At 38.8% G+C, this 27794-nt stretch overlaps 2 protein-coding genes across 3 annotated transcripts; both read right to left on the reverse strand.

Moving 5' to 3' along the window:
* Positions 1–1093: 1093 nt before the first annotated feature.
* Positions 1094–11314, reverse strand: parvg (parvin, gamma). The gene is made up of 13 exons (XM_076089433.1): positions 10592–11314; positions 9789–9897; positions 9279–9343; positions 8512–8614; positions 7993–8136; positions 6959–7074; positions 6825–6880; positions 6711–6745; positions 6537–6598; positions 6144–6212; positions 5914–6015; positions 4847–4919; positions 1094–3188 (listed from the first exon to the last, which is right to left on the reverse strand). The coding sequence occupies exons 2-13, from the start codon at positions 9850–9852 to the stop codon at positions 3070–3072; spliced, it is 1008 nt and encodes a 335-aa protein (XP_075945548.1). The 5' UTR covers positions 9853–9897; positions 10592–11314; the 3' UTR covers positions 1094–3069.
* A 133-nt stretch (positions 11315–11447) lies between these two features.
* On the reverse strand, positions 11448–27614 carry parvb (parvin, beta). Of its 2 annotated transcripts, none has more exons than XM_076089431.1 (13): positions 27482–27614; positions 20221–20310; positions 19655–19725; positions 19420–19522; positions 17656–17796; positions 16944–17059; positions 16408–16466; positions 16262–16281; positions 15612–15673; positions 15424–15492; positions 15088–15189; positions 14918–14990; positions 11448–13232 (listed from the first exon to the last, which is right to left on the reverse strand). In XM_076089431.1, the coding sequence occupies exons 1-13, from the start codon at positions 27588–27590 to the stop codon at positions 13156–13158; spliced, it is 1092 nt and encodes a 363-aa protein (XP_075945546.1). In that variant the 5' UTR covers positions 27591–27614; the 3' UTR covers positions 11448–13155. The 2 variants fall into 2 exon arrangements, with proteins under 2 accessions (XP_075945546.1, XP_075945547.1); XM_076089432.1 differs by lacking the exon at positions 27482–27614 and adding an exon at positions 24279–24438.
* Positions 27615–27794: the final 180 nt, after the last annotated feature.

The following is a 27794-nucleotide window of genomic DNA, read 5'->3' on the forward strand; positions in this document are numbered from 1 at the left end:
TTTCCACCCTCTTAGACATATGACCTGTCAACATATCTTTGTCTGTCCTTTTTGATTTTTAGTCATCTTGTGTCTATCGTCATTTTTATGTTGAGTAATGTACAGTACATGAAATGTGCTGTACAAATACATTTAACTGCTTTGAACACATCTCAAGCTATTTGGCTTAATTATATCTCTCTTAATTCTTTAGGTTTGACACTCCCATGATACTGTCACCTCTGTGATAACTTATAAACCCACTTATACAGCAGCTGAGTGATGGGAGCGATGCTGCTTTGTTAGCTCTGCTCCCCTTTCAATCCACAGAGAGATGCATCTGTTCAGTGTGACAAGTTAGGCAGACATTACTCATGTTTCCTGTGAACATTTTGGATGGACTCCAGTGGGTTTGCAGAGGGACATCATTTGTTTTCTCCAAAACTGCCAGTCAGTTTGAGAAATCCTCCGGTGTGGTCACCCAGGCTGTAAAATATACTCACAGTAGCATCAAACATGATTTAATGATTTCTAAAACATTCTCAGCCCATGCTTAAGAGGCACTATAAGTTAGTTATCTCTTTACAGTGACTGTTTTACAGTGTTGAGAAGTGGTGATGTGGAGTCCTAATGAAGGCAGAAGAAGGTGTTGTCGTTGGAGCAGAACAGGTTTAATCCCTCAGACGTTTATCTTGAAATTTATCCTTGTTTGTTCTGATGGTTTAGAAACTGATGACAGGCGAAGCTGTGACCTTTTTCCTGACATGTATACAGTGGCTAAAAGACATTAATCCCCCTCGTCTTTCACTGTGTCTTTAAGATCATCGCAATTGCGTGTCAGAGCCACAAATGTTTGCACATAATGAACACACATTGTGATTTATCAAGCTTGTTTCAATATATTAAAGATGTTCACATCCGTGCCTCAAATTAATTCAGGGTAGGTAGCTTAAACACACTATGAAACAAAACATACAAGATACGTTAGAATTGGCATTAACAGTCTAAATTATTTTTAAAAAGACATTTATCATATCAGGAAACAAGATAACTGCTGATCCTGACAAGTATGTCTGAAACAAGACTGTTCATAGATAAAGAAACAGATACATAATTTAGTACATTTCAATGAATATTGTTTAATCCATGTCATTTACAGATTCTGTTAGAAGGCTCAGTACAAACAGTCCATTCATGTCCCTTTTGCACCAAGGTTTTAGCCATTTATTGCAACAATAACACACATCTTTGAAAAATATATTAGCAAGCTTCATACGGACTGTCCCTGAGCTCAAAACCCCTTCGACTGACCCTGAAATACCCAACATTTGATGAAAAATAACATACATTTCATTTAACATTCACATACAAAACAATATGAATATTAGAATGGAAGAGTCAGATGAGGTGAAGGAAGTTACATAAAAGGCAACATGCAGAAAGATTTAATGATAGATATTTATATGGACCACCTAATGTAAGAGATGACAAGCAAACATGTATGATTGGATGGGATATGTACGTAACACCCGACTATGAAATACAATTACAATTTGTACTTGACAGGCCGTAAAATGCAAATAGACGGCACTTTATTGGTTGGTCGTGTACTACAATGGGTTTTGGTTTTCATAAAGCAATGTGCAATTTAATTTTCAACAAATAAATCTTGTTTACTATCACTCGGGATGTGGAGTTCAAGGGCTGTAAATTGGAAAACAGAAGATAAGCCATTTTGATTTCATAATACTTTAACTGCCCGCTGAAATGTGTCAATTTACATGTTGAACAAGAGCAACACACACCTCAGTGTCTCTTTGTCTTTCTGTCTGTCTCTCTCTAGCTGTGTTTCCATCTGACTGCCAAGACAATTTTATGCAAACCTTTTGAAATGTCAGGGGAAATAAAATGTGAATTTAGAGTATTTTCCATCACAGTGGTGGAAACGAATAAATTGGCTTCCTGAATGTCAACAAACACATCTGCATGAAAACTGGGAGAACTGAATAGGAAGTGTGAAAGTCGCTGTTGTTACTGTTTATAGTTCCTTTAACCTCGAGAAAAAAACAAAGAAATGCACGCTGCAATTTGCTAATACCCAAGCGCAATCCACAAAAGAGGCAGTGGAAATATATTTATATTTAACAAGTCACTCATGGTTAGAATACATTTCTTTCAAACAAAGGAATTACACGTCTTTCCAACACAAAGGATAACAATTTTCCAGTTTTTAAATTTGCAAAAAATGCTTTGATGGTATCACATCCATTGTCTGTCTCTCATTCTCTGAGCCTGCCTCCATCGCTGCCTGACTCGCTACATGTGTGTGTGACATTGAGTTGTGAACAATTCAATGGCAAAAAACAATAAATGACAGAACTGACAATAGCATTCACAGACTAGAAAAAGAGGAGGTCACAGACTGTCAGCAGGAACACATGGAGGAAGCAGAGGACTAAATGCACACTGTTTATTGAGAAGTGGCAGTTAAGGACGATGGTTTTCTATAGCAAGAATTAAAAGTGCCATGTTTCAGCACTGTCACACAGTGAAGGAAAGAGAGCAAGAGATAGCGGAAAAGGGAAATAACACTGGGTTACACATCCACACCACATATTAGAAACATGTATAAAAAATAAAGAAAAACTAGAATTACCGCCAGGCAGTTGTATGCCTCCATCAAGAGTTAAGTTACAGTTATCTGTTCAAAATGTTACCACTTCATCGTTTTATCCTAGCAGACATGTGTGTAAAATTATCATAATTAGCATATGAATTCTTGAGTTATGGCCAAAAACGAATCAGTTCATCCTTGAGTCAAAGTGGACATTTGTGCCAAATTTTCAAGGAATTCTCTCCTGAGGTATCGCGTTCACGGGAATGGACTCTGGCGAAAATAATTGATTTTGATCCAAAGTTTTAATGCTGGTCTGACTCTGCCATTATAGACACCGATATCGTTGATTATGCATGACTCGTTAATCAAGCTTCATGTACTTTATTCTTTTTAATTAGCTTGCGAGCATCAGCAAAAAGTCTATGAACAGTCAACTTCAACTTTAGCATTCGTAACAGTTTCTCATCTTTTCTTCAGCTCTGTTTGTGTTCCTGTTTGCTGAGTTCCTCTTCCTTTTCACATTTCCCTTTGTGCTTCTTGAACAGGGCGTACAGGACCTTCAAGGTGGCGGTGTCGTCCTGAGACACGATATCTGTCACACAATCAGGAAACATTTAGTGCGTATTTATAATGCACCTTCAGCATCTACCAAGCCACTGATGCAGTGAGGACATGCCGATGCTTTTATCAACATTAGCAGCATTAGCTAATAGCTATTCTTACAATCTATGCTAACAGGTCAGATGGACATAAAAAAACAACAACATTAAATGGACATTTAATCAATACGTCCTCGGTGAGACGAGATCCCAACAAAATTGCACTCTGTTTGTAAGATGCACTAACTGAATGAATGTGACATTAGGTTCCATTCCACCACTGGCTAACCTAATTAATGCTCCCGCTTTTAGACCCTCAGTGCTGGGATTCCTCATTCCATCACTGTAATTATGCCAGTAATTAAAAAGACACTAAAAGTGAATTAAATTACCCACTTGCTCCTGGCTTAGATTAATTGTGCTGGTCCTAACATTAACAGTTATCGTGTTGAGGATTTGCTTCACAATTACAGGCTGGCAGACAATATTGTGGAGAAGCTCTAGTGGGTGTGATTCGAGCTCAGAGAGAATACAGAGCGTCTCGTCAATAACGGATCTGCAGAGAAGTGAGGGAGATCCATTTGCTATTGATTGATTCACACACTTAGATTAGTCAGTTGCTCTATTTTGCTCTTCTCTTATTTTAGTTATTTATTTTAGTTAAATTAATTACAAGAGTGGATTTAATGTTAAATCAACAAATATCTTCCATGGTGAAACATTTATCTGGCAAATGATCTGAATTATGACCTGAATTCTTTTGTTATATTGGTAGTTGTTCATGTCAAATAGCTTAACTGATATGTAAACCAATAGTAAATTCACCAAAATAGTCAGTTTACCAGTTTACCAACCCTCACTTTATTAAACCAAGCAGAAAGCAATGTAGTGCTTTCACTGGTGTATGATCATTTAGATGAATGCTCACGCTTCATGAAATCGTGATTTTACGGTGGGAAATCTGATAACTGGCAGTTGCAAGTTGAAACTGACAAACACAAAAACTAACGAGGACTTTTTACAGTCCACAGACACGATCATAATATTTCTGGGATGTGTCTGATAACTGGGTGGTACACAGTACTCATGAATACAGATACCATATCTTCCTCCAGACACACACACACACACACACACGATGTAGCCATAGCGTTGAGGTTAAATCCCCGTGTCTATCATCGGGCACCAGAGTGGCATCGTCCCCTTGAGATTGTCTCCCTCGCCGCGTCTCTCTAAATGAATGATGATGACCTCGGACTGAGACAATCATCCGCAGGGATCGAGACACTAGTCACATATTCCGCAAGCAATTTCATCTTTCCCTCCAAAACACTGTCAAACCCGCACTCCACAGAGCAGCGGAGATTAAATCAAACTATCCGGGCAATCCGCCTCCTCCTTCGCCTGATACCTGACATACAAACAGATTTGGGCTTTTTACCTGTCACACAGATAAATGCTCTCGATATTTGATACCATCCAGAATCGTTTGACATTGCTGTCTAGGAGCTCTGGTGTTGTTCTGTTGCAATCATTTTACTGTTGTTGTTTTTTGTCCATCCTCAGTGCCTGGCATTTTAATTTGAGTTTATTCTGATGTCAACCAGGCTGAGTGTGTATGTTGTGTGAGCAGTGTGTGTTGTTTCCTCACCTTGTGGATCAACACTGGACACCTGAAGGCCTGTGTCATTAAGGAGATCCAAGGCTAAGGTCACGTTGTGAAGCTAGAGGTGAAAGAGATTTAGAACAATTTCAAACACAAAATCCAGACGCCACATTTACATAAACAAATGTTATAAGAAGATATTCGATTCTGTTTAATTTACCCACTGATATATATTAGCATAGTTTGGTAAAACTTTTCTCTTCAGTGGTGGAAGAAGTCCACCACTTATTTAAAAGTATCAAAACCACTGCGTAGAAATACTCAGTTACAGGTAAAAGTCCTGCATTAAAGTTTTTACGATGTAATAGTACAACAGTATTAGTTTAAAGTACTAATTGCTCATTTCAGATTAAAGTAAATTATATGATTAGATTACAATCCATGTATGTATCACTTAAATTAAATGTATCATCTTTGTTGAGTTTCAATGATTTTATGATATGAGTATATATTAATTAAATATATTGTGGCATTATAAGTCAGCGTACATTATAAAACTGTGTGAAACATACTATAACATGAGGTATTATGGATCAGGCTGATAAATAATGTGTTTTATATATTAAGTTATTCATAAACTGCTCATATCTGTGATAAAAGAGTCGTAACTTTTTATAGACAAGTCCTATTGCTTCAGGTAAAGTGAGATCAAAGATATCATTATAAGTGACACAGAAGTAATTATGCATCTAATTTTATCATGGGAATAGTAAAATATTCATTTGATCATATCTAATATTGTAATAGGTATAATTTGGGATCAGGTTTCAGTACTGAAGCTCATTATCCGCCATGGTCTTGTGCAAAATTAGATTATCTGAAAATGAGTCTGTGCATATCTTCACTTTCAAAAAATATCACTCAAAAATGAAATGAATCCTAATTGAAATTGGTAATGTCTCTTCTGACCGGTTGATTTTATTAAATAAATATGTTGCAAATTAAACTCACATCACCTGTGAGCATCTACAAATACCAAATAAGGTAAGTATTGTATGCGTGTGTTTGACGATGCACTTCCTTTACTAATGTGTCAGGAATCACGACTGTACCATCTCAGAGTGACTGACGGGAGTCAGGTTGAAGTGATACAGCGGGACGAAGAAGCCTTCCAGCTGTCCAATCAGCAGCAGCAGAATCACACCGTCAGCGAACTACAGACAGAAAACACAGCGGAGATCGGAGCCCGTCCAAGGAAGGTGATATAATCAATGAGTCTTTTTTCTTTTTCTTTTTTTACAGGAATGCTCCAAAGGTGTTCGACTGTTGTTGTTGTTTTTACCTGTTTGTCCATATCAGCCACCTGCAGACCCATGGATGACATATTCTGGTTCACAAAGTGTAAGATGGCCTGAAAATGGACAAAGTTTGGCAGTTTGAAATACAAGTTGGTCTTATTTTGTTGACATATTAGGTATGTATCAACATGAAATCTCAAATATCATTATTTCCTAAAGTTTTATAGACTAAATGATGAATCAAATATTTAATATTTATTATAACATTGCTTTCCCATTTGATAATTTCAGGTATCATTCATCATGTTTGTTTTCAGGTTTATAAGTTAATTCCACAAACTAATTATAGTTATTTATATCCTGTCTTTACCCAACAACATTTGCTCTCTCACTGCTGGTAGAGGTGCAACAGTTAACTTCTCCTCTCCTTGTTATACCTTCTTCACCGTGTTGACCTTGTGAGCCTCCAGCTTTAGCAGTTGCTCGATGGGATCGTCCCCTGAGTGACCAGTCAGACAGAAAACTGTGTTAAAGTCATCGTGGGCTGAAATGCTGCTTCAGTGACATTCAAAATGTCAGATCGTCTCAACCTCCGACAGCTTTGTACTCACTTTCAGTCTTGCTTTGGGAGTCTGAGCTTGCGTCCCTGTTAAAAAAGACACACAAAAAACCATGAGGTGTTTTCATCACATTCACAGAATCACACAGGACATAAAATGGCTCACCTCTCCTCTGTCAGCACCTCCGTCTGTACATCTGACTTGATGCCACTTCTGCTCACCTGCATGAAAATGAACCAAAGCTCAGAAGCAATTACACAAGGTGTGTGTTTAAGATTTGGAGAAAAGTTGAAACTCACTTCCACAACTACAACTTCAACCGACACGTTCGGAGGCAAATCCAGTTCAGGCTGGAACGCTCTCACCATGGCAACCAGCAGATGAATCGTGGCCAGAAGGTCTTTGTTGTGGATGACTGACAGGCGAAGAGCAGGGAACAAAACACATACGACATGAACACAAACGGAAATTTAATACTGAAAACTTTACGTTATAATCATGAAATCTAACCCTGTTTTTGATACTATTTATGGTCCGCATTTTTTTCAGCGAAAGCCATTTTATGTAAACAATGTAGTTTTCATTATTAGTGGTCTGAAGAGATCAAAGCGTCAGTTCTTTACAGTAGTATAAGTGTTGCTGGAGTTTTGACCACTTCAGACTTTTCCCCCCACTCCATGTTCTTTAGAAGAAGGTGAAGTGGTGCCAGAAATGCCCACTATGCTTAGTGGCGGAGTCCGCCAATCCCGTCCTGGATTCAATTGCCTATATATGCAATTCCTACACACATGTGGGGATCACAGGAAATGATGCAACATGTAATTATTCTCTTTCTTTATTAGCCTCATTGTTCACTGTGCACTCTTCTACAGCCCTATCAAACATTTCCTACAACTGCTGCTTCACATTAAAAGCATGCAACTGGTGAAACATGGGGTTGCAGGATATGCAATGTATTTGTCAGAGGTAAGTGCTCACCACAATCTTTTAAAACCAAACAAGACAATGGTCATTTTTGGCTCATTTTTTCAGTTTACGTCCTTTCAGTCATATAATGCATGAAATAAAAGTTCAGATGATGCAACTCACACTTAGGTGTTCAGTTGTTGATAAAATTCTCTAACCCAATGCCAGGGCAGAAAAAATAAAATCCACTGACAGGTGATTCAAACAGAACCCCATCGTGTTTATCTCCACCAAAATCCCTCACAGTTGGTGCGAGCAAACATGGCATCCTCGAGCTAGCACCAAATCCCGATGTAATTTGAAGACGTTGCCAGAAGGGAACATTTGTTCTCTTGTTGCTTCGAGCCGAGTCAGCTGCATGACTCACGCTTGACGTTCCACTTGATCCGACTGCTGTCCTGCAGGCCCAGTCTCTTGTCCAACTCCTCCACGATCATTCCCAGCTTGCGGATCTGAGCAAGGCTGGTCAGTGCCATCTCCTCCACAGACACGTGCACACCGGCCAACCTGGCTGTGGAAATCAGAACATTTTAATGATATACTCTCCCTGTGTATATATATTATTATAATTATATGATAATAAAGATGATGCAGATTATTAGTATTATCATTATCAGCACAATCATAATTATTAAAATTATTACAATTATCATCATTATTTTTATTAATTTAATTTATTTCTTAATTTATTTTTACAAAATGTAATAATAACAATACTAATGTTTTATTGTCAAGGGCTTTGTTTTGTATATTATAAATGACAAGCTTTTGGGTGAACTACAACGGGAAACATTTGTTAATTTTCAAATTGTGATAATGATTAACTGGAAGTACAGCGATGATGAATGACCGCACTAGCCTTTCATACAAATGTGTATTAACTCACACAGCAGGTGATGAAGCACCAGTCCATCATACAGATCCTCCTCCAGACTCTGAACCACTATGTGCTCCGATTTCAAAGTGCTATTGATCCAATAAACCAGTGCCTACCAAAACACAATTCATCACACAGTCAGATACAAACACCAGACGTATCTTCTTGCATACATCTTTCTGTTTCCAATGTGTCAAATGAAAAACAGCATGAAACCTTTTTTTTATTTTTTTTATTCTCTTAATTGATTTTCGAAGATAATACGATCCTGAAGTAGATGGAAACGATGACAAATACAAAATACTCCCCCCAAAATAACTGGATTTTATTTGTTTGCCCTCCCGACTCCATATATGAGACATGCCAGGCTTATTGAGTTATTTACTCATTCACTGCCGCTTGCATGAAGCACTTGTGCTGCCATCTTTTCCAATCAAAACCTTTTAGCGTTTTAAAGTCAGATCCAGCAGACTCTGCCGACGACTCCTGGACGTGACTCACATAGCTGTATCCCATCACCTCTGATAATTATGTTCATTAAAATTTCACCAATCCTTCCACCTCTCTCCCTGCGTCAGATATTATTCATGCTCTTCACTGCTCACATATACATGCAGGCTCTGTAATGTATTTCCTGTGTAGCATTCATCTCCAGCCCACTCAGGAAACACTCCCTTTGTAGTCCAGGAGGAGCTTTGATGTTGCACTAAATCTTTAATCGAAGACATAGATTCAGACAAAACTCTATATGTAGATAACAGGAATTCATCTCTTACCTCCTTTAGTTTTTCTAGTTTGGGGTCTTTTAAAGACGTTGGCTGAATGACCTTCTGCTTCTCTCCTGTGTGAATATATTTACAAACTGCATTGGTCAAATCATATTTTTTCTTATTTTACAGCCTTATACATGCATAACCTGTGTAATAAACCTCATTGAACATTTGATCTGCATTATTTTCTATCAATCTTACATTATTGTGGCGTGATAATGCAGTTTAAAGCTGCTTGTTCAATGTCTTTTTTTGTTTTAGTGGTTTGAGCTCATTGTTTTGGTTTTATGTCCTATGTTCATATTGATGCATTCAGCCATTTTCAAAAGGAAAAGTTTTGATTAACCCATCAAACAGCAGACTGGCCATGTTAGCAATATCTAGTGAACATAGTGAAACATTTAGCAGCTAAAAGATGCCCTAAGGCATGCCCTACTAACTCTTTCAATGTACATATACGTAGGTGTGAGTATTGTATCAAGACTGAATGTATTACATGAATCCTGATTGACTGACCCTGAAAAGCCTCAATGTCCACAGTGTCTTCCTCTTTGTGATACTCAAAGATAGCAGCCTCCATCGCTTCTCCTCAAGACGAGATATTCAAGATACCCGTCAGCAGAACCTGCAGAGAAGAAGAGCTTGAATAGAAACCACGAAACCAGAATGAAGAAACACTTTCTCCATGCATCACCATGTTTGTTGGAAACTTTTTCTCCTTCTCTCTCTCAAAAGGGGCTCAGTAAGTGTCCTTGACCATAATTTGCTCAACTTCCAACTGCTGCAGCAGAGTTACTCGCTGGCCAGCAGTGGCGGAGGCTGATTGCACTGCCAGGCAGCTTACTGTTGCATGAAAATCCAAACTTCTGCTTCTTGGTGTACAAAGAAAAACAATTTGTGCTCAGTGGGTTTCCAGAGTTGGGTTTTGAAAGGGTTTGTTTTATCATTGAGGATGTTAAGAAGTTTCTAAAAACAAAACTGAAAAGGAAGATGTTTAGTTTCCTCACTTCCTTTTCTCTTTTAAAGCGGTACGCTCCCCCCCCTGCAGATTTGCAGAGCTGCACCTCTTCCTCTGAACATTTTTTTTGAATCACACGGTCTTGAGACAAAGCACAGCAAACACATAAAGTAACCCTGACTAAACAGACGTGACCTGAAGCGTGTCAAACTGTTGTTTCCTGGATGTGAAGAAGAGAAAAGCTACCGGTGAGAAACTTAACTTTCCCTGTGTGTTTTAAGTGTGTGGGGCTTCCTTTTCCTGACTTTGACAGAGACTTTCAAACAAGGTCACAAACAAAAAGCCTTTTGAATGAGCTTACCTTCAACACTCTTGAGAGCGACTCGACAGAATTGGATGACTTCAGCTGAATTGAGTTCCTTAACTGATGTTTTCACGGACTGTCATAACAGCAATATAAGAAGGGGAGGGCTGCACTCGATCTCAGCAAAAGGTCTAACTGCGCTGCGTTTCAAACCGTTGCTTTAAAAGAAAATAACATGTCACAGGGCCGAAAGGGAAGATAAGCACAAAAGAGAGGATGTGGCATAGAAGGTAGCACTTCCTCTTTTTGGTACTGCCTTTGCACAGCGTTTTTTTTTTTTTAGATAAGGGCGTCTATATTCTGTGTCACGAACTGTATGAAGCTTTAATCATAAGTATGTGTCGAGAGAAAGAGAAAACAAGGAGGACTCTTGGGTGCAAATGAATTGTTTGGAAAACCACACTTCAGGAGGGCCGAGAGAAACGTGACACTCAGAGATCTGAACCACTCAGACTCGACTCACACATCTCCATCTGTGACCGGATCAATTCACTGTCGTCTGGTCTCCAGCCTTCTCCGTTCTCCAACAAAGAACAAAAAAAAAGAAAGAAAGAAAGAAAGAGAAAGAGATAGAGACAACACAACAAAAAGCTCTGCATGCGCACCAGCCTAGTTGAAGAATAGAAGAAGGGACCACCCATCAGCCAGACGAAGGGGCAATTTGGGGGATGTGGAAGGTTACCATAGCAACAAAGGAATGAGACAAGAAAATAAAGGTCTAAAATAAACCCCATAATTCCTTTAGCGAAACCCAAATTGCAGGAATTGGCCGTTCCAAAGCCAATCTCGCTCAAAAGCCGAAGCAAATCTAACCTATCACACAAGTAAGAGACGTAATGAAATTCTCACTCTGTTTGATTTCAGGCGTTTATTTCTTGATAGGCAAGATGAAAATAAAAAAAACACACAGAGGTGAGACATCCAGCGCAAGCACGGTTTAGATTGACTCATCCACTTTCTTAATAATTCAGACCCGGCTCTGAAATGCACAAGTCGTGCACTGTACATCTTAGCAGGTCTCCAGGTGGCACGGCGGGCAAATGCTCTGCATCAGGAGGGCACTGTGTGGTCCAGGCCTCCTCGGAGACTCGTCTGAAAGGCCCGTGAATACGAAGATACTCTGACTGGAGCTCTCCCAGGACGGAGAGAGCCCGCTGCACTTAAGGCAACAGCATTGGCTTTTAAATATGGCTTGTGATGTAGTCTGCATAGTTCAGAGTAAACGAAGGACCGTTCACAGTTCCTTCAGCTGTCAAGTATGTAGTAAGAATATACAAAGCATTTTCAGATATTATAGAATACATTGCATTTTCAACTTTTTTAAAGGAATAGTTTGGAGAAAAATGCGCATTTGCTTTCTTGTCAAGAGTTAGTCTGTGGGAGAAGATCGATAACACCCGACAATGAGTCCACAAATATGAGGCTACAGCCATCCGCCGGTTAGCTTAGCTTAGCATTAAGATGGAAGCAGGGGGAAATAAAGGAAAACATTTTTTAATCATAAGTAAATTAGCTAATTCCAGTCATGATGGAGCAAGATGAACAATTGCTAACGATACACAGAATAGCAGTAACTGCCATCTCAGCTTTTGACTCTGATGGACAATTATGTTGCAATTAGATGTGCTTAGTGAGCTACAATAAATACATTTGCATTTTTAAATGTACAGTATATAAACCATTTCAGTCATAAACCTAAACATTACAAATTAGTCCCAGTTTATTTCCTTTTGCAGTGCTACGAACTATATTCCTTGTTCCAGTGTATGTGAATGGAATCAGTCGACTGAATGGAAGTAAACATGGACCCAAGCTGTTGCCTTGCAATGCAATTTCGTTGAAACGATGTATAGGTTTAATGGCACTGATTTCCTTATAAAATAAAGGGATCACTACCTTTCTATCTGGTGCACAGTTATTGTGGTCTATGGATATAATGTGTTATACATGAGCTTTACGCAGATTGTGTAATCTTTCATCAGGACCAGACAAGCAGTTTCCCCCGTTTCTGGTCTTTTTATGCTAAGCTAAGCTAACCGGCAGCTGCCTCTAAAGTTAGTTTAATATTTAGCATACAAACATGAGCTCGGTGTCAATCTTCTCATCGAACTCTTGGCAAGAAAGCAAATATGTGTCTTTCCCAAAACTATTCTTTTAATATTTACACAAATTAATTTTTGATACTATTAATATATAATATAATTTTCAACTTTCTTAAATATTCTGGAGTTAACACGGAAATGTTTTGCAGTTTTCACATCCTGCCCTCATTCATTATTCCTGTGATGGCTGAGTATTCAAATGCAGGCTAAAGGTCGCAGTTTCCTGGGTTGAATTTAACATTCAAGGAAGGAATAAATAAATACTGACATTTGGAGAAGATAAAGAACTAACATTCAGAGCCTTTTTCAGGCTACTCCCTGTGGGTCTTTATAAGTCCCACATAATGATGACTTTCAGTCCCAGTTGGTCTCCTCCAGCGTCCAGACCGTCACGCATAATATCAGCACAGGGACAGGGTAGCATTCATAAGTAATATCAGGGGGTGAAACTGGAAAAGTTCACTCAGAGTTTTTGTAGTTGGTGAACAGGTTGTAGAGGACTCTGAGGGTGGATTTTAGGTTCAGGTTGACAACATCTGGAACACAAAATGAACACAGCAGAGATCTGTAGTGTGCTGAACTTGTTTTGAGGAGTTTCAGGAAGAAAGAATTAGACCTTTGACGTGCACAAAAACTAATCTTATATGATAAGAAATTAGATCCTTGGACACTGAAGCACAAAATAAATGAGCTGTGCTACCATAAAAGCCTGTTCACAATGCGAACGAGCTTGTTCTGTGATTGCTTTTGGACTACTTTCCTTAAAAGGTTATTTGTAATTTAGAAAACGAATTGGAGCTTAAAATAGCTCATTATAGATCATTTGATGTACTACCTCTTACCAGGAGAGCACAAAAACACGTTCTGTTCTCTTCATCAGTAACATGATGTCCTACATCAGTGCCTATTTGTTTCTCGTAATTTATCATCACAACTAGGTCTTTGTTAAGTGATTCAGACATCATTTTGCTACAGCAGTGTCATATTGCGTGACCATTTAAACTAGGACGCCTTCAGCTCCTTATCGTCTGCATAGCCCTGTTAGCTTGGGTGACACTGTTGATGTCATACATTTAGTTTATAATGAACCTGCAGATGTGCACAAACCTCAGCCAACTGAATACTAATCAGAACACATAACTGTCGGGGCAGCGCAGTTGGAAGATAATATTAGTATGAAAATAATAGTTATAATGTCCAATTACTGCAAAGAAAATAGTTTTTTGCTGGGGAGAAATATTTCCTTTTTGGCTCAAAAAAAATGTTTGAATAAGGGAAAAGCATTTTCATTAATACAGTGTGGAGGAAAACAATATTTACACATTTTGAAAGTTAGATAGATTAAAAATAGTTATAATCAAATTCACAATTGAGCAGTATAATATATCTTCAAGGACTAGTGCACTTATAATACAACAGATGAAAATTAAATCAACATTTAAAAAGCAATTAATGCCAAAGAAAATAATAAATACAAAGCGCAATAGCAACAGTATATACAGCGCATTACTTTGTAGAACATAAGTGATTGAAAACTGGAATGTGGGACATGAAATATGGACACATATGGGACGAGCATGTGGAGCAAAACGTGAATATTTAAAGTAGCTCTGAGAATTATATAAGTACACACAAGAGAAGTGTACTTTATAGTTAAATAAGTGTTCTTAAATATATTGAGCTGACACGATTGTACTGACTGTTAACGGTTTTATTTAAAGTCGCACAGCAAAACATCGAACACGTTATTCTTTCAATATCATATGCTGTGGATTAAAATGAGTAAGAGTACGAGATATCAATTTGAAGGCTTCAGTTGAGTCAAATGCTGATTACAGTTAAAGTAAGTCAACTGTATTCGATAACTGAAAGCTATTCCTGTAATAGCGTCTCTAACTCTACAGGGGGTTTGTAGAGCAAAATGAAATGTGTGAAAAACAGGGGAAATACGTGCTTATGAACTAATAGTCAACGTAATAACTACGTGAAGCCAGTAAGTCATATTTTGATTCGTTAAGTGTAAGCTCTCTTTAAAAAGAACAGGATGGTTCATTCAAACATGTAGCTCAGGGCAGAACGAACTCAGCACCATCCATCCAGTATGAAAGTTTAAGGGTAAGACAACGTCTCCATCTACTGGACAACCTATAATATGACTGCTACTGTAAGACACCAACCATTAAACACCCTTTTCAAATGGCCCCCAATGTCTATAACATACCTTCTGGTCTGGCTTTGGGTTTCTTCAGGCCTCCATCCTGCATCAGCTCAAAGGCAAACGCCACATTGTGGACCTGAGGGGGGACACAATGTGGAAGCTCAATGTACTGATGAGTTGCTAAACATCTTCCCATTTAACCGACACACGTCACTTTTTGAGGGTGTGATCACCTTCTGTTCGAAGTTCTCAGGGGTGAGGAAGAAGTTGTACAGAGGGACAAAGTAGTCCTCTAGCAGCCCCATCAGCAATATCAGGTACACGCCATCAGCAAACTGAACGCACACGGACATAAATATATACATATCCAGTATATACACACAGACTGCATAACAATTCACAGCACGTACAATATTAAAACGCATAAGCAAATCAGATTGGATTATATGTATTTGAAAAATAAAATCGTGCATGCAAATAGAGGGATGATGAGAGGATGAAAATATGTTACATAACACAAACTTATGATGATTTTAATAACTGACTGGATAAACCATCAAATCTCTTACCTGAGATTCCAGCTCAGTAACTTCCAGGTTCAACTTGTTCAGGTGTTTGTTTACGAAGGTGATGAGAGACTGGTAACAGGATCGATGAACTATTATTCGTTTTTACAGCATAATCATATTATTATCATTATGCTGTCTATTATGTATATCATTGTTATATTATCACGCAAATATAAGGTCTTGAATACCGTTTTCACCACGTTGAGCTTGTCTGGTGCGTGATCCAACAGAGTGTCAAACGCGTCCCTCTCTTTGTAAAAAAGAAAAGAAAATCAAAAGGTAAGGAACACTTAAAGGAACAGTTTGACAATTTGGAAAATTTTTGAGATAAGAAGATCAATAACCCTCTCATATCTATCCTGTAAATGTACATCTACAGCTAACATATGGTTAGCTTAGCTTAGCATAATGGGTGGGAACAGGGGGAAACAGCTAGCCTGGTAAGTTGTAATTTCACAGTTGTTATTCAGCTGGGGTTACGAGGCAGTAGACAGGAAGTCACTGCACCCAGCCAAGAAATAGTCCCCCGATTGTTGCTTTTACACTTTAGTTTTTGTATGAATTAATAAACAAAAAAGATTTAACATGTTTATTAGTGAGCTTCAGAGGTCTGAGAAGACATATTTTGTGACCTATATATACGGAGCTAGACTAGCTGTAACATCATATTGAACAAACACACATTAGAGTGATTGATCTACTCATCTAACGTTCAGCAAGGAAGCGAACAACCCAGTTCCCAAAATGCTGAACTATTCTTGAAAGCAGATTAATAAAGAAAAATGAAAGGTAAATACATTTCCATTATACTGTTAGATGAAATGTGACTGGGACTCACCAAACCTTCCCATCATCATTCTGAAAAACAAAAAGAGAGAGAAAACTATTCAATAATACTACAATAAACAATAAACATTATTATTAATACATTAGAGCATGAATATAAAAGGAGGAAGGTTGTGGAGACAATCATCAAGCTCTTACTCTGTGGTGCTCGTCAGCTCCTTGGTCACAAGAGCAGTCTGCAGGATTCCCTCTCGTTTCTGCTCAAACAAAATCAAAATGCTTCAGTTACTACGTGAGAGAATCACTACAACTGATCCAACTTATTAAAATGACACGTACGGACAAGACAAATACTGATAGATGAGTGAAACATTTATCCATAAACTGACACTATACTATATCAATATTATGTGTTACACTCATTATGTTATTGTTTTGGATGGGTCTTTGTTATTTTCATGGTTTCTCTAGGCAGTTTCTAAGACAACATTATTTTATTAGAAATGTTATTTGTGGTTTTATCGACACATTTATGTTAAATTTAGATTTTGAGGTATATTTTGCATTATCTGTCTTATGTTGTTTGTCACATTTATCGTTGCCAATCTTGAGGGAGACATTCTTAATCTCAGTGAGGGTAAATGAAAGTTAAAATAAATTAGTAACAATAACTACACCTCCGTATCTATCCCTGCATCATTGCACATAATGATAAGGTTGAGGAGCCACTTTACCTTGACGACCACCACCTTCACAGAGACATGCTCCGGCAGCCTGATGGGCGCCTGGAAGTGCATCGCGAGAGCCACCAGCAGATAGACAATAGCCACCAGGTTCTTTGAATGGATCGCTGTGAGAGTAAATCATGAGAGAGGACAGTCAGCTGTTTGCTCACTGCAAGCTAACGTAACGATGCAAGCAATTTTCTTAAGATTAAAAGTTCAGTTTTTCCAAGAGACAAAACTAAAAATTAAAAAGCTGCAAGCTCCTCAAAACTCAGTACTAGATTAAATACTTTCCATTTGTTATGCAATTAAAAGATTATGTGCTAAAGAGGCATTCCACCAATGTTGCACATGAAGTTCAGTTTGCGTGTCACAAGGATAAAAGCTGTAAAAACAGTTGTATGATGTCTTCTGTGGCCGTAGAGGAGCTCTCCAATGTGTTTAGCCAAAGTAACCCCAATGGTGTCATAGTGACGTCATCAGGGTTATCTTGGCTTAAAACTTAACATTTAACAGAAACTCTGCAATTGAGTTGCATTATGGGAAATGTCGGCAGTATTTTTGAAGCGTGACCCATATCAAGATATCTCTTCTGCTTCAATTTTAACCGTTCTTTTTTAATCTGTCTCTTGTGAGTTCCCCAAATATTATGGAAGTGAAAAACGTAATCGCTGGAGTCCCAGTTTAAGCAGCAAAGCGCTGAAGTCGATGTAAAACTCACAGTCCACATTCCACTCAATAGTCCAGCCGTGAGGCCGCAGCAGTTCGTTGACGGCCTCCAAAACCGTCTGAAGCTTTTGCTTTTGGCCGATCTCGGACTGGGTGACCTCGGCCACGTTCAGCTTCCTGCCGGACAACTTTTCTGTCAACAACAGGGGAGATGAGATATCAGCTCAAACACACAGGGAAAGACTTTCCATATACAGATGAACATCATGAATAATTGTTTCCATCAAGCGGCAGTATTGTGTTGTGCTGAACAGGTAAACTCTAGCAAGCATGCAACGTTTAAATAAAAATGAGAGGAACTCATAGAAAAAGGGATGAAATCCGGGTGAAAAGACGCCTTCATTTACATAAAAGAACAGATGTGCTTCAAACCAAAAATACAAACTACTTCATGCCTGAATTAGTTTGGATTTTGTCCGTTTGAAAACAAGGACACGATGATCTTGAAAATGTACAAATGCGGCGGCTGCAGACAACAAGGATTTTCTGTTCTAAGCAACAGTAAGACGGAGGATTTAGGAAGCTTATCTCAAGAGTGCGTGTTCAAATATATATATATATATATATATATATATATATATATATATATATATCTAAATCTAAAACAGGCACTGATGCAATAAAAGACTGAGAGAACAGAAGGTGCAACCGTGATACTAAAAACTAAAAAGGGCTTTAACACAAATGAGGCAAATCACACATCACTTAACAAACTGTTTCCTGCTGTGTTTTAGTTGTTGTTCAAACACTTCTGCAACATATGCAACCAAAATGTCGGTCCTGTGTTGTACTACCTGGCTTTTGTAATTGAACATGCTAATTCTTGATGTTTTATTTTCGCACAGCGGATGAGACATTTTGCCAGGCGGCAATAAAAAGGTGGCGTTTGTGCGGAGATAAAAAATATATATAAACAAGAGCTCAGATTTCCTTTGATTACACAACCCCCCCCCCATGACCATAAGCATGGACACAAAGGAAGACAGAGTTCTGCTACCGACAGATACATGTGTGACATATAATCACTATAAACATCAATAACTGCAAATTGAATCATAAAAATATTGGGTTTATTACTGTTACTGTTGCAATGACATTACATTATATTCATCTGTCCAACCTACACGGTAGTGTGTCATCAAAAAAGGCTTGGAGGGTTTTCGTTTTAATGTTTTGTTTGAATTTGGCGAGGTGGTCAGCCTGCTGTAACAAATGAGAGACACAAGGGGGAAGCCCCCGACAGACCAAAGACACTGAATACACATTTATCACAGTGGGAACTGGAGCGTGCCAATACCAGCATGCTGACATGTTTTTAAACGAGGTGGGTAATATGCTACGAAATAAAAGATTCTGAGTGAACTTTGTATTAGTATTGCTAATTGCACAGCTGGTACACAGAAACATAAATGAATAAAAGCATGCAAAATAAAGTATTGAATATCTGCTCACAGTCAGCACTGAAAAAGGTTTTCGTCATTGACCTTTGTCAAACATTAAATTCATGTTATGAAACCAAAACATTTATATATCAAAGCCACAAGCTGCAAATAAAAATGTATAAATTGCTGTTAATTGACTCTTTTTCCAGTTGGATGGTGCAGCATTTGCTCTGATATAAATGTTGTCGTTTCACATTTAATATTCACGAAACAGTGCTGACAGATTGCAGGAATTATATACTCTCTAATACAACGAATACTGCTGTTTTTCATATTGGTTGTGAGTTGTGATGCCAAAGAAACCAATTTCTCACCAAATAGCTTCTGGAGCACCTGTCCATCATAGCAGTCCTCCTCCAGGTCTTTGACTATGATCCTATCTTCCTCCAACTCACTGTTGATCCAGTCAATCAGGACCTGGACACAAATCACAACAAAATAAACAACGACAGCCAAACTTCTTCTCTGTACTGTTTCTTCATATATGTTACTGCTCTGGTTGTGCTGAAGAGGTGAGATGCTTGAGCACTACATATGATCCCAGACTACCTTCAGCAGATCTTTAAATTTGAGATTTTCCCGCGACGTTGGGTCCAACATGATCCTCTCAGCGTTTTCCTCTGGTGAAGAGAAATTAAGACGCTCAATTTAGTTCCTGGTGACACTCAAATATTCCGTTTCATTTCCTACACACTTACCTCCCACTTTGGATGCAGACGCATTTTTTTTGTCTCGCATAAATACAGCCACACACACACACACACACACACACACACATACAATGTTCCTATCGCCCTCACGTCAACAGTGACTCTCATGGTGACTGAGGACAAAGGCGTCTCCTCCTGCAACCACTTTCATTTCCTGCTCCTCCACTGTCAAAGTCTCCATTACTCAACATGTGTCAACATATTCATACCATCCTCCGTGACCTCTGACAGTCACATGCAAAAGTTTTAGGAAGTTTAAAATATTTGAAATGCAACTGCAGTATCAACAACACTGCATAAAGTAACACATTTTACACATTCAGGCAGTAATAGTGCTTTAGCATAAAAGATTAAATTCTAAATATGATGTTCTTCACATGTATGTGTGTTTATGTGTGTTTGTACCCAGCAGCGTGTCCTCTGGATGGATGTCTGTCCCTGTGGGAAGCATGGGAGCGTTGATGGCATTCTTCCCCTCCTCATGGAGATCACTCACTGGTAAGACAACAATACACACAAAAAACATGAAGAAAACCAGACAAATTCAATCAAACAAATCAACAGAAAAAGACTTGATAGTTAGTTCTGCTTATAAGTAACTGGAAGGAAACAAATTGAAAAGAGCATTCATTGCATTTTCATTCTCTGAGTACAGCAAGAAAGATAGTCAGGCAGAGACTGTGGGAAATAAAAGAAGAAGACGACAAAGAGAAAGCGCGTCTCAGTCACTGGCAACAGTATTAGTGCAAAATCGCCACAAATTCCCCTTATGGGTAAAGTGTGGTGTCGATTTGATGACAATTTGTGGCACCTGCTTCTCCTCTGCAGACACTTCTTCAGTCACTCCACCACCACGTTTCTCTATTCAGTGTCCGTAAAAGTAAGAGCTGAACAAAATGGCATTCATAAAGGTTTCTCTAAATCTGTAGACACTTTAACCAGACGCTGAGAGGGGAACTCCACCGATTTTACACATGAAAGTCTGTGTGTTGCTGTTGTATAAAGCCTATCGTGGCTCCAGAGGGAGCTCTGTGAAGTCTGATGAATGTCCTCGAGAAGAAGTTAGATAGAAGTGAGCTTATCAGACCTCTGTAGCCCGCTCCTCATCTCTGCTTGAGGCTAGCAGCTTTAGATTAGGTTTACATTAGGCGCTATAGCATAACACACCTGAATTACCAATCAAACTGCTAGTGGTCGACTTGCATTGTGGGTAATGTAGGCGGCATGTATGAAGGATGAAGAACGCGTGGAATAAAAAAGATATTTCAGGTTCTGCTGCAGTCATGTCTATCCTTTTTTTTTAAACGTCCATCATGAGTCATACAATGTTATATATTATGTGCAATACTAAGTCGGTGTGGTTCTCTTTTAAGACATATTTTTAACACTGACTTCTCATGAAAATGTTTAAAAAGTACATATTCTGTTTCATTGTATTCATCCTCGTTTTATTATAAGTGCCTCTTTAACACATATATAAGTCATGATTATTTGCTTTTGTGTAAAGCACTATGTCTTTCATTGTATGAAAGTAACCACAGGTTACATTAAAGGACAGCGTTGTCTATCCATTCAAAAATAAAGTCATCTAAGCAGCATGTATCTTGGCACTATTTTCCAGGTTTAAACATACAACATACGCAAAATATGAATAAAATGAGAATTTAGCACAAAACTGGGAGAGTTTAAGTGGATTTAAGGCGACCAAACACACAAAGTAACAAACACTTTAGCACACTTTGAGTCAGGCATAAAATCAATTTCCACTGAGATGCTTTTACTTCTGACTGCAGAGACACTGCAGGGATTCAGAACCTCTCTTCCCCTAATGGACACGCTGCTTTTATTATCCTGCATTTCAATTTGTACGACCTGCAACAGGCTGAACTGCAATCAACGGCCTCAAATTTGTCCTTTTATTGATTTTGCTATTTATAAAACCTGCGAGGAGAACCAATGGCTGCACTTTGAGCGCTTGCTCAAATTAAAAGCATGTGAAATAGATGTTTCTAATTGATAATATAATAACAGAAAGTCTGGAACTGTGTGTTTATGACACATTCTGGATAACATCTGAACTTCAAAGCATGTACAGAGACATAATTACCCCGGGAGGAGGGGTCCCTACAGATTTCCTATCAGATTCAGCCTTCTCATAAAGGGCAGAATATCAACTATCTCTCTACAGATCAGCAGTTTGCTTTGTAATTACAGAGCAAACTGACTGCATTTCATCATAATTGTGCTGCTTTTTCCCTCAGAGTCCATCCGACTGCATTACTGCTGCCGGCGCTTCACACAGTCAAGTAAAACGAGGGTGAAAATGGTCAAATCAAACAATATAATGAATTTAGTACGACAAATTTTTCTGCAGACTGATTTATGGATGTAAAAATACTTTCACCCGCCGGTCCAGAAATATAACAGCAACCCTCACACAGACACACACAGTGGATTCTGTAATTTTAAGTAGTGACTATACTTACATCTTGATGACCTCTCACAACAACCGACACAACACATTGCTGGACGTTAACCTGCAGATGCACTCAGGTAACATCAGGTCCTGCTTCCCCATTTCCACTAACAAGTTCCTCAAAAGCCCAAAATCAAAACCAAATTTACCTTGTTTCTTCCTCTTGGTCCCACACAGCAGCCCCGCCATGTCCACACTATAAGCCGCAGGGTTTCCTACGATGGCAGCGAGCTTTGGTCGAATATGCAGGAGTGTATGTACATATGTGCGTGCGTGTGTGTGAATCGTAGTCGGTGGGACTGAGCAGTGGCATGGGCGTCATCACGTGTTTATTTCTGTCACAACCCTCCACCCCACGTCTGCGGTCCAGTTACAGGAGACACTGAGGGGTGAGTGTGTGTGTGTGTGTGTGTGTGTGTGTGTGTGTGTGTGTGTGGGTGTGTGTGTGTGTGTGTGTGTTTGGGACAGGAAGGTCCACACTGGACATAAACAGACAAAATCAACTCAACACTGGTAACCTCTGGGCTGTTTAGCAGTGGACACTGGACGAACTTCACTGACCTGTGACAGGTATCCTTTCATTTCTCAATATAAATGCATGCGGCGTGGTGTAAAAAGCACACCTGTTCAGGTTGTTGTTGTTCTAACTAACTAAATTGTAGTCTAGTAATTTAACACTAATACAAGAGAATGGGGTTGTTATTTCTGAGCATCAGGCAACGGCTGTATTCCTGTTAACAGAATTACACTAATTCAATACAAATCGAAGGCTGCAGTCAAGAACAACTATCTAATGCCGGCTTCATTGCACAAGTTAATGCCGGTGGTTCTTACAAACCGTTATGGGAAAGGACGCAAGAGAACAGCAACAGCATCTTGTCAGTTGTGTTTTTGCTTTAGAGATAAAAATGTTCTCAGCGTAATCAGTCTGCAACATAAACAACAGCGTAAAGCAGATTGAAATCGACCTCGTCTGTTTGGTTCCACTGCTCCCGAGGGAGGGGGAGGGGGGGGGGGGGGGGGGGATCACCGTGGCACAGGGGGAAGATATAAATAATGCAGCAGTTTGGAGAAGACAGGCCGGACCTTAAATATAGCCCCGGTTATTTACACCAACACAGGCACCAGTGAGTAACAGCAGCCAGGAGAAGAAGAGTCACACAGTTTGTTCCACAGGTCGCCTTCAGCAGATATATTAGCTCTTTTTACACCTCGTGTTTACGTATTAGTATTTCTTATGTACTTTTCTCCATATTGTATTTCTACTGGTTTTCTACTATTCTTTTGTCAAAAAATAGAGGGAGTCATTATTAGTTTTTTTTTTACATAAACACATAACATACATAAACCTTTCCAATGGGAGTCTTTTAAATGTTATTAAACACAGGTTTTAAGAATTATGACCAAACTGAGTGGAACTCTGATAAAGAAACTGTAAAATGACAATATGTCAAATGTATCTTCAGCATTTCTGAACCGAATGTTACGATATCGGTCGATATACGGCAGCAGGCCATATTAATAAGCTAACATCAGTCATCACTATATCAGCTCTAATATTTTATAATTGACTTTACTTTATTTGACATTTTAGTTGCATAATAGCTTGAAACAGCAAATAGCTTCTTTCCTTTCCTGTAATAACTTTACTCTTCTAAATTTTAAATATCAGTGAATCTCCTGGAAAATGGCTACTAGTATAATGATACAATGTACCTACGAGTTGGATGGTTTTATTATTTGTAAAGTATTTGCCTGAAGATGCTAAATTCTTCCCAACAGTATAAACAACAGTAAAAACATATATTTGAACATATTTATAATAATGTTGGTATAATTTGTACCATTTTTGGATGTTTAATACATTAATTAATGCATGATGTACTCAATCCTTCACCTCTTTTTGATAGTTATGTAAAAGTAGCAACAAATGAGTATATGAAGTGAGTAAAAAAAGCCAAATAGCAACAATAAACAGATGACTTACTATTATCAGCATCCATCCTGTATCTTAGTACTATTTTGTATTTTCAGAGTAAATACTCTTCACCCTGAGATAATACAGCGAGGATATGACCTGACGTTCATCCTCTCCGTCCTTATAAAGTAAAAACATCTTGTTGTTTTTTTTGTCTTCACTAAACTATCACTGTTGCAGCACTGCCTGTTGCTGACAACGGGAGTTGAGCCTTGTCAGAGAAATGCAGACTTCCTTTCAGTTTATCAGGATACAGAAGGAGACATCTGGGCAGTGTAAAACAAAAGAAAAAAGGTTCCTTTATGTCGTGTTGTATAGCCTGAAGCAACACTTTCCATCCCATCACATGCAACAAGAAGAGGAGGGTTTAAGTGCTCAATGCTGAACTACACCGTGCACATGTGGTCGCTAAGAAGTGTAAACACAGTAAAAGAAACCATGAGTCCCACTCCCATTACGCAAATAATGATTATTCAGCAAACGTGAAGCAACTTTTCCAGTGGCAACTCGTCTCTCTTGGGTGTTCCTCTTGACGAATACAAAGCACCACACCCAAAAGTAACAGAAACCACAACAGCAGCAGCTGCAGCAGCATTTGAGGCCACAAGCTGTGCTCCATTACCAAAGACTAAACCTCACATGCTTTTCTCCCGTTAGACTGATTTCTAATTTCAACATCACCGAGATCATCTATACCTTTAAAATAACTTGTTTGACAGCTGGGCTTTAATCCACTTTGACCACAGAGGGGCACTGCATCCTCACAAGCTGCACTCAAACACAGCCTATGTGCTTCCCCTCTGTCCTCACTGCAGACTTTATTCCCTTCAGCACTGACTTATAATCATACGTTGGCAAAATGAAGGGCTGGGGACCACCGAGGGGTTTTTGAAGATAAGCAGGAGGTTGAAGAATAAAAGGAACAGTGATAGTTTTTTCTTGTATCATTCTTTACATATTAGCACAAAGGGAAAATGCTTAAGGCTTCTCCGATCACAAGTTTCCCTTTCTCCACTTTTACATCTCCTAACCCGACACTAAAGTCTGCCCCAGAGTTACTATGAGAGGTTTCCTGACAAACCTGAGACTCCTTACAACATGAATAAACACCCAAAATTGGGCAAAAAAATAAAGATATGTGGAGGATTCTTTATAAAAATCATTTTGGGAAAATTGTGCTCCCCAGAGCCAGATGAGAAGGTTTAATATCTGTGCGTTAAAGGTCCAGGATGAGGTTAGCTTAGCTTAGCTCAAAGACTGGATGCAGATAGAAACTGCTAGCCATGCTCTAACTAGTCATTCCTATATTAATACTGATATGAATAAATCAAATATCAAGACTGATATATGAATGTTGAATTTGGGCTGTACCTAACGATTATTTTCATTACCATTATACTCAAAGTGACGTTTATTTCATCAATTCATTGTTCTTTTCTGTGAAATCAGAACGATCAGTTTATCACAATCTCCTAGACGCCTAAGTGACGTCTACAAAATTGCTTGTTTTGTTCCACCAACTGTCCAAAAACCCAAATATATTCAATCAACTACAATAATTACAAATAAAAGCAGCAAAATCCTCGTTTCTGAGACGCCGGAACCAGCAATGTTTGCCAGCTTTGCTTTTAAAATAACAACAAAGCAATGCATTTTAAGTCAATCGACTGCACAACTAATCATTTCAGTTGTAGTTGGATTGCTGTTTATTGGTTTGAAACAATCAAGATGCTCTTTCTCTATGAAAACATATACTATACTATAGTATATACTATACATATCCTCCAGTTTGCAAAACAACTTCACAACTCTGTATCTTCCGGGGTCATACGAGTTTTGGGACATCATTCTGAGGAATGCTGGTCAAATTGTGACCTAATTATCTTAACCAAGAGCAAATCTATGCCACTGGTTTCAGTGAAGCTTTAAGCACAGGCTTCAGCAGGAAGACAATTATTCTCATTTCCTCATTAAACCAGGGATACAACCCCCAGTTATCATCTAATTAACTCACTGAGCTGAGCTGTCTGCAGTTTTCTCTGTTGAACTCCTGAAGCAGCTTTAAGCTTACAAAAAACACCGTATTCCTCTCTGGCATGACAGTATTATTACATATATACTAATACACTATACTAATACATATATATATTAGGGCTGAAACTCACTATTATTTTCATGATCAATTCATTTGTCCATCATTGAGTCTATAATAGTATAGAAACAGAAAGGGTATGTGGCCCAGAGACGAAGGTGACAAACTGCTTTTTTACTGCCCGACCACGGGTCTAAAATGCAAATATGTTTAATTTACAATGATATGAAAACGTAAAGCGACAAATCCACATTCAAAGAAGCTGGAACCAGAGTTTTTTGTGGCTGTCCCGCCAGACTTCAGAGTCCAAACTACACATTTAATTTGAACAGTTTGATTTAAGAGAATTCAAACAAATCTAAACTTTCAAATGAGTGGAAACTCCTTGCTTTGTTTTGTTTTTAGATGAGACGCATGTCTAATGAGGCTCCTAAGGCCCCTAAACAATTAATACTGTATGTCTACCTCCTTTAATGGAGATTACAAACACATGGCTGTGAGCACACACACAGTGAAGACAGACACAGACACACACACACACCTACACCCACAGACACACTGAGGCGTTAAACCTTGCAGCTGTCTGTTTTACCGCACAGTGTCTGGCCTTTGGGAGGGCAGAAAATAGTTTGGCCAACGCCTGGTAAAAGTAGGACAATAAGTTAGAGTGTTTAGAAAGCACAGTGAGAGCAGAGTCTTCCTCCCACACCTTTATCTTCATAGCCCTGCATTCCCCTCACAAGTGCCTATATGATCTATTTATATGCATTGCTTCATGTTAAATGACTGTGGAGTTGCTAAGAGGACTTTGTCTCGCCTCTCCTTTATTCACTTGAACTATTAAACAACAAATGTGTTAACCTCTAATTAAATTATAGGACGCTCATCGAGAGGATATGAAACATTGACCAAGATAAACACAGCAGGGAACCGCAGAAGGTTAAATGCCTCCTTGTGTTGTAGATCGTGTGTGCAGTGGATTAAAGTGCCGGTGATGTCCCAGAGGAGAATATTGTAATAGCGCGTCATGTGATTGCAGCACCATGGACAGAAACCCCAACAAGGGAAACACAAGCAGGCCTTTCATGATATTACAATATCATAAAAAAAAATGACTGACCTTCTTTGGACTTTTTCCTCCGCGCCAGGGTTCCTCCTAATTTCCCGAGGAAAGATTCGTCCTTTTTCATTTTGGCGGACTGCGTGGTCGCACTAGTGTTCGCAGACATCTTTCAGTGTGATGCGTTTGTGTGCTCTCTCTCTCTCTCTCTATTATGTCTGTTAGTAATTGTCACTCCTCCCTGTGATGCGTTCGAGGCACCGGTGCGCGATCCAAAAGCCACCAAATTCACCGGCAGACAGCAGACTGAAGGAAGCGGCGTCTGTCCGTGCATCAACACAGACCAACGAATCACATGTGTTCACAGCTTCAT

The sequence above is a fragment of the Anarhichas minor genome, unplaced genomic scaffold, assembly GCF_050575085.1.
Source record: "Anarhichas minor isolate MPS153535 unplaced genomic scaffold, ASM5057508v1 ptg000011l, whole genome shotgun sequence".
NCBI classification, from domain to species: Eukaryota; Metazoa; Chordata; class Actinopteri; order Perciformes; family Anarhichadidae; genus Anarhichas; species Anarhichas minor.

Excerpts from the sequence above, each read along its gene's own strand:
- parvg (XM_076089433.1), bottom strand. The coding sequence starts at position 9,852 with ATGGAGGCTGCTATCTTTGAGTATCACAAAGAGGAAGACACTGTGGAC. Across the intron at positions 6,881-6,958 it reads TTGAAGTTGTAGTTGTGGAA|GTGAGCAGAAGTGGCATCAA; the intron begins GTGAGTTTCAAC and ends ATTTTCATGCAG. Across the intron at positions 3,189-4,846 it reads GTCCAGTGTTGATCCACAAG|ATATCGTGTCTCAGGACGAC; the intron begins GTGAGGAAACAA and ends ATTGTGTGACAG.
- parvb (XM_076089431.1), bottom strand. The coding sequence starts at position 27,590 with ATGTCTGCGAACACTAGTGCGACCACGCAGTCCGCCAAAATGAAAAAG. Across the intron at positions 16,467-16,943 it reads TGAAGGTGGTGGTCGTCAAG|AAACGAGAGGGAATCCTGCA; the intron begins GTAAAGTGGCTC and ends TTGTTTGAGCAG. Across the intron at positions 15,190-15,423 it reads TTACTGAGCTGGAATCTCAG|TTTGCTGATGGCGTGTACCT; the intron begins GTAAGAGATTTG and ends GTGTGCGTTCAG.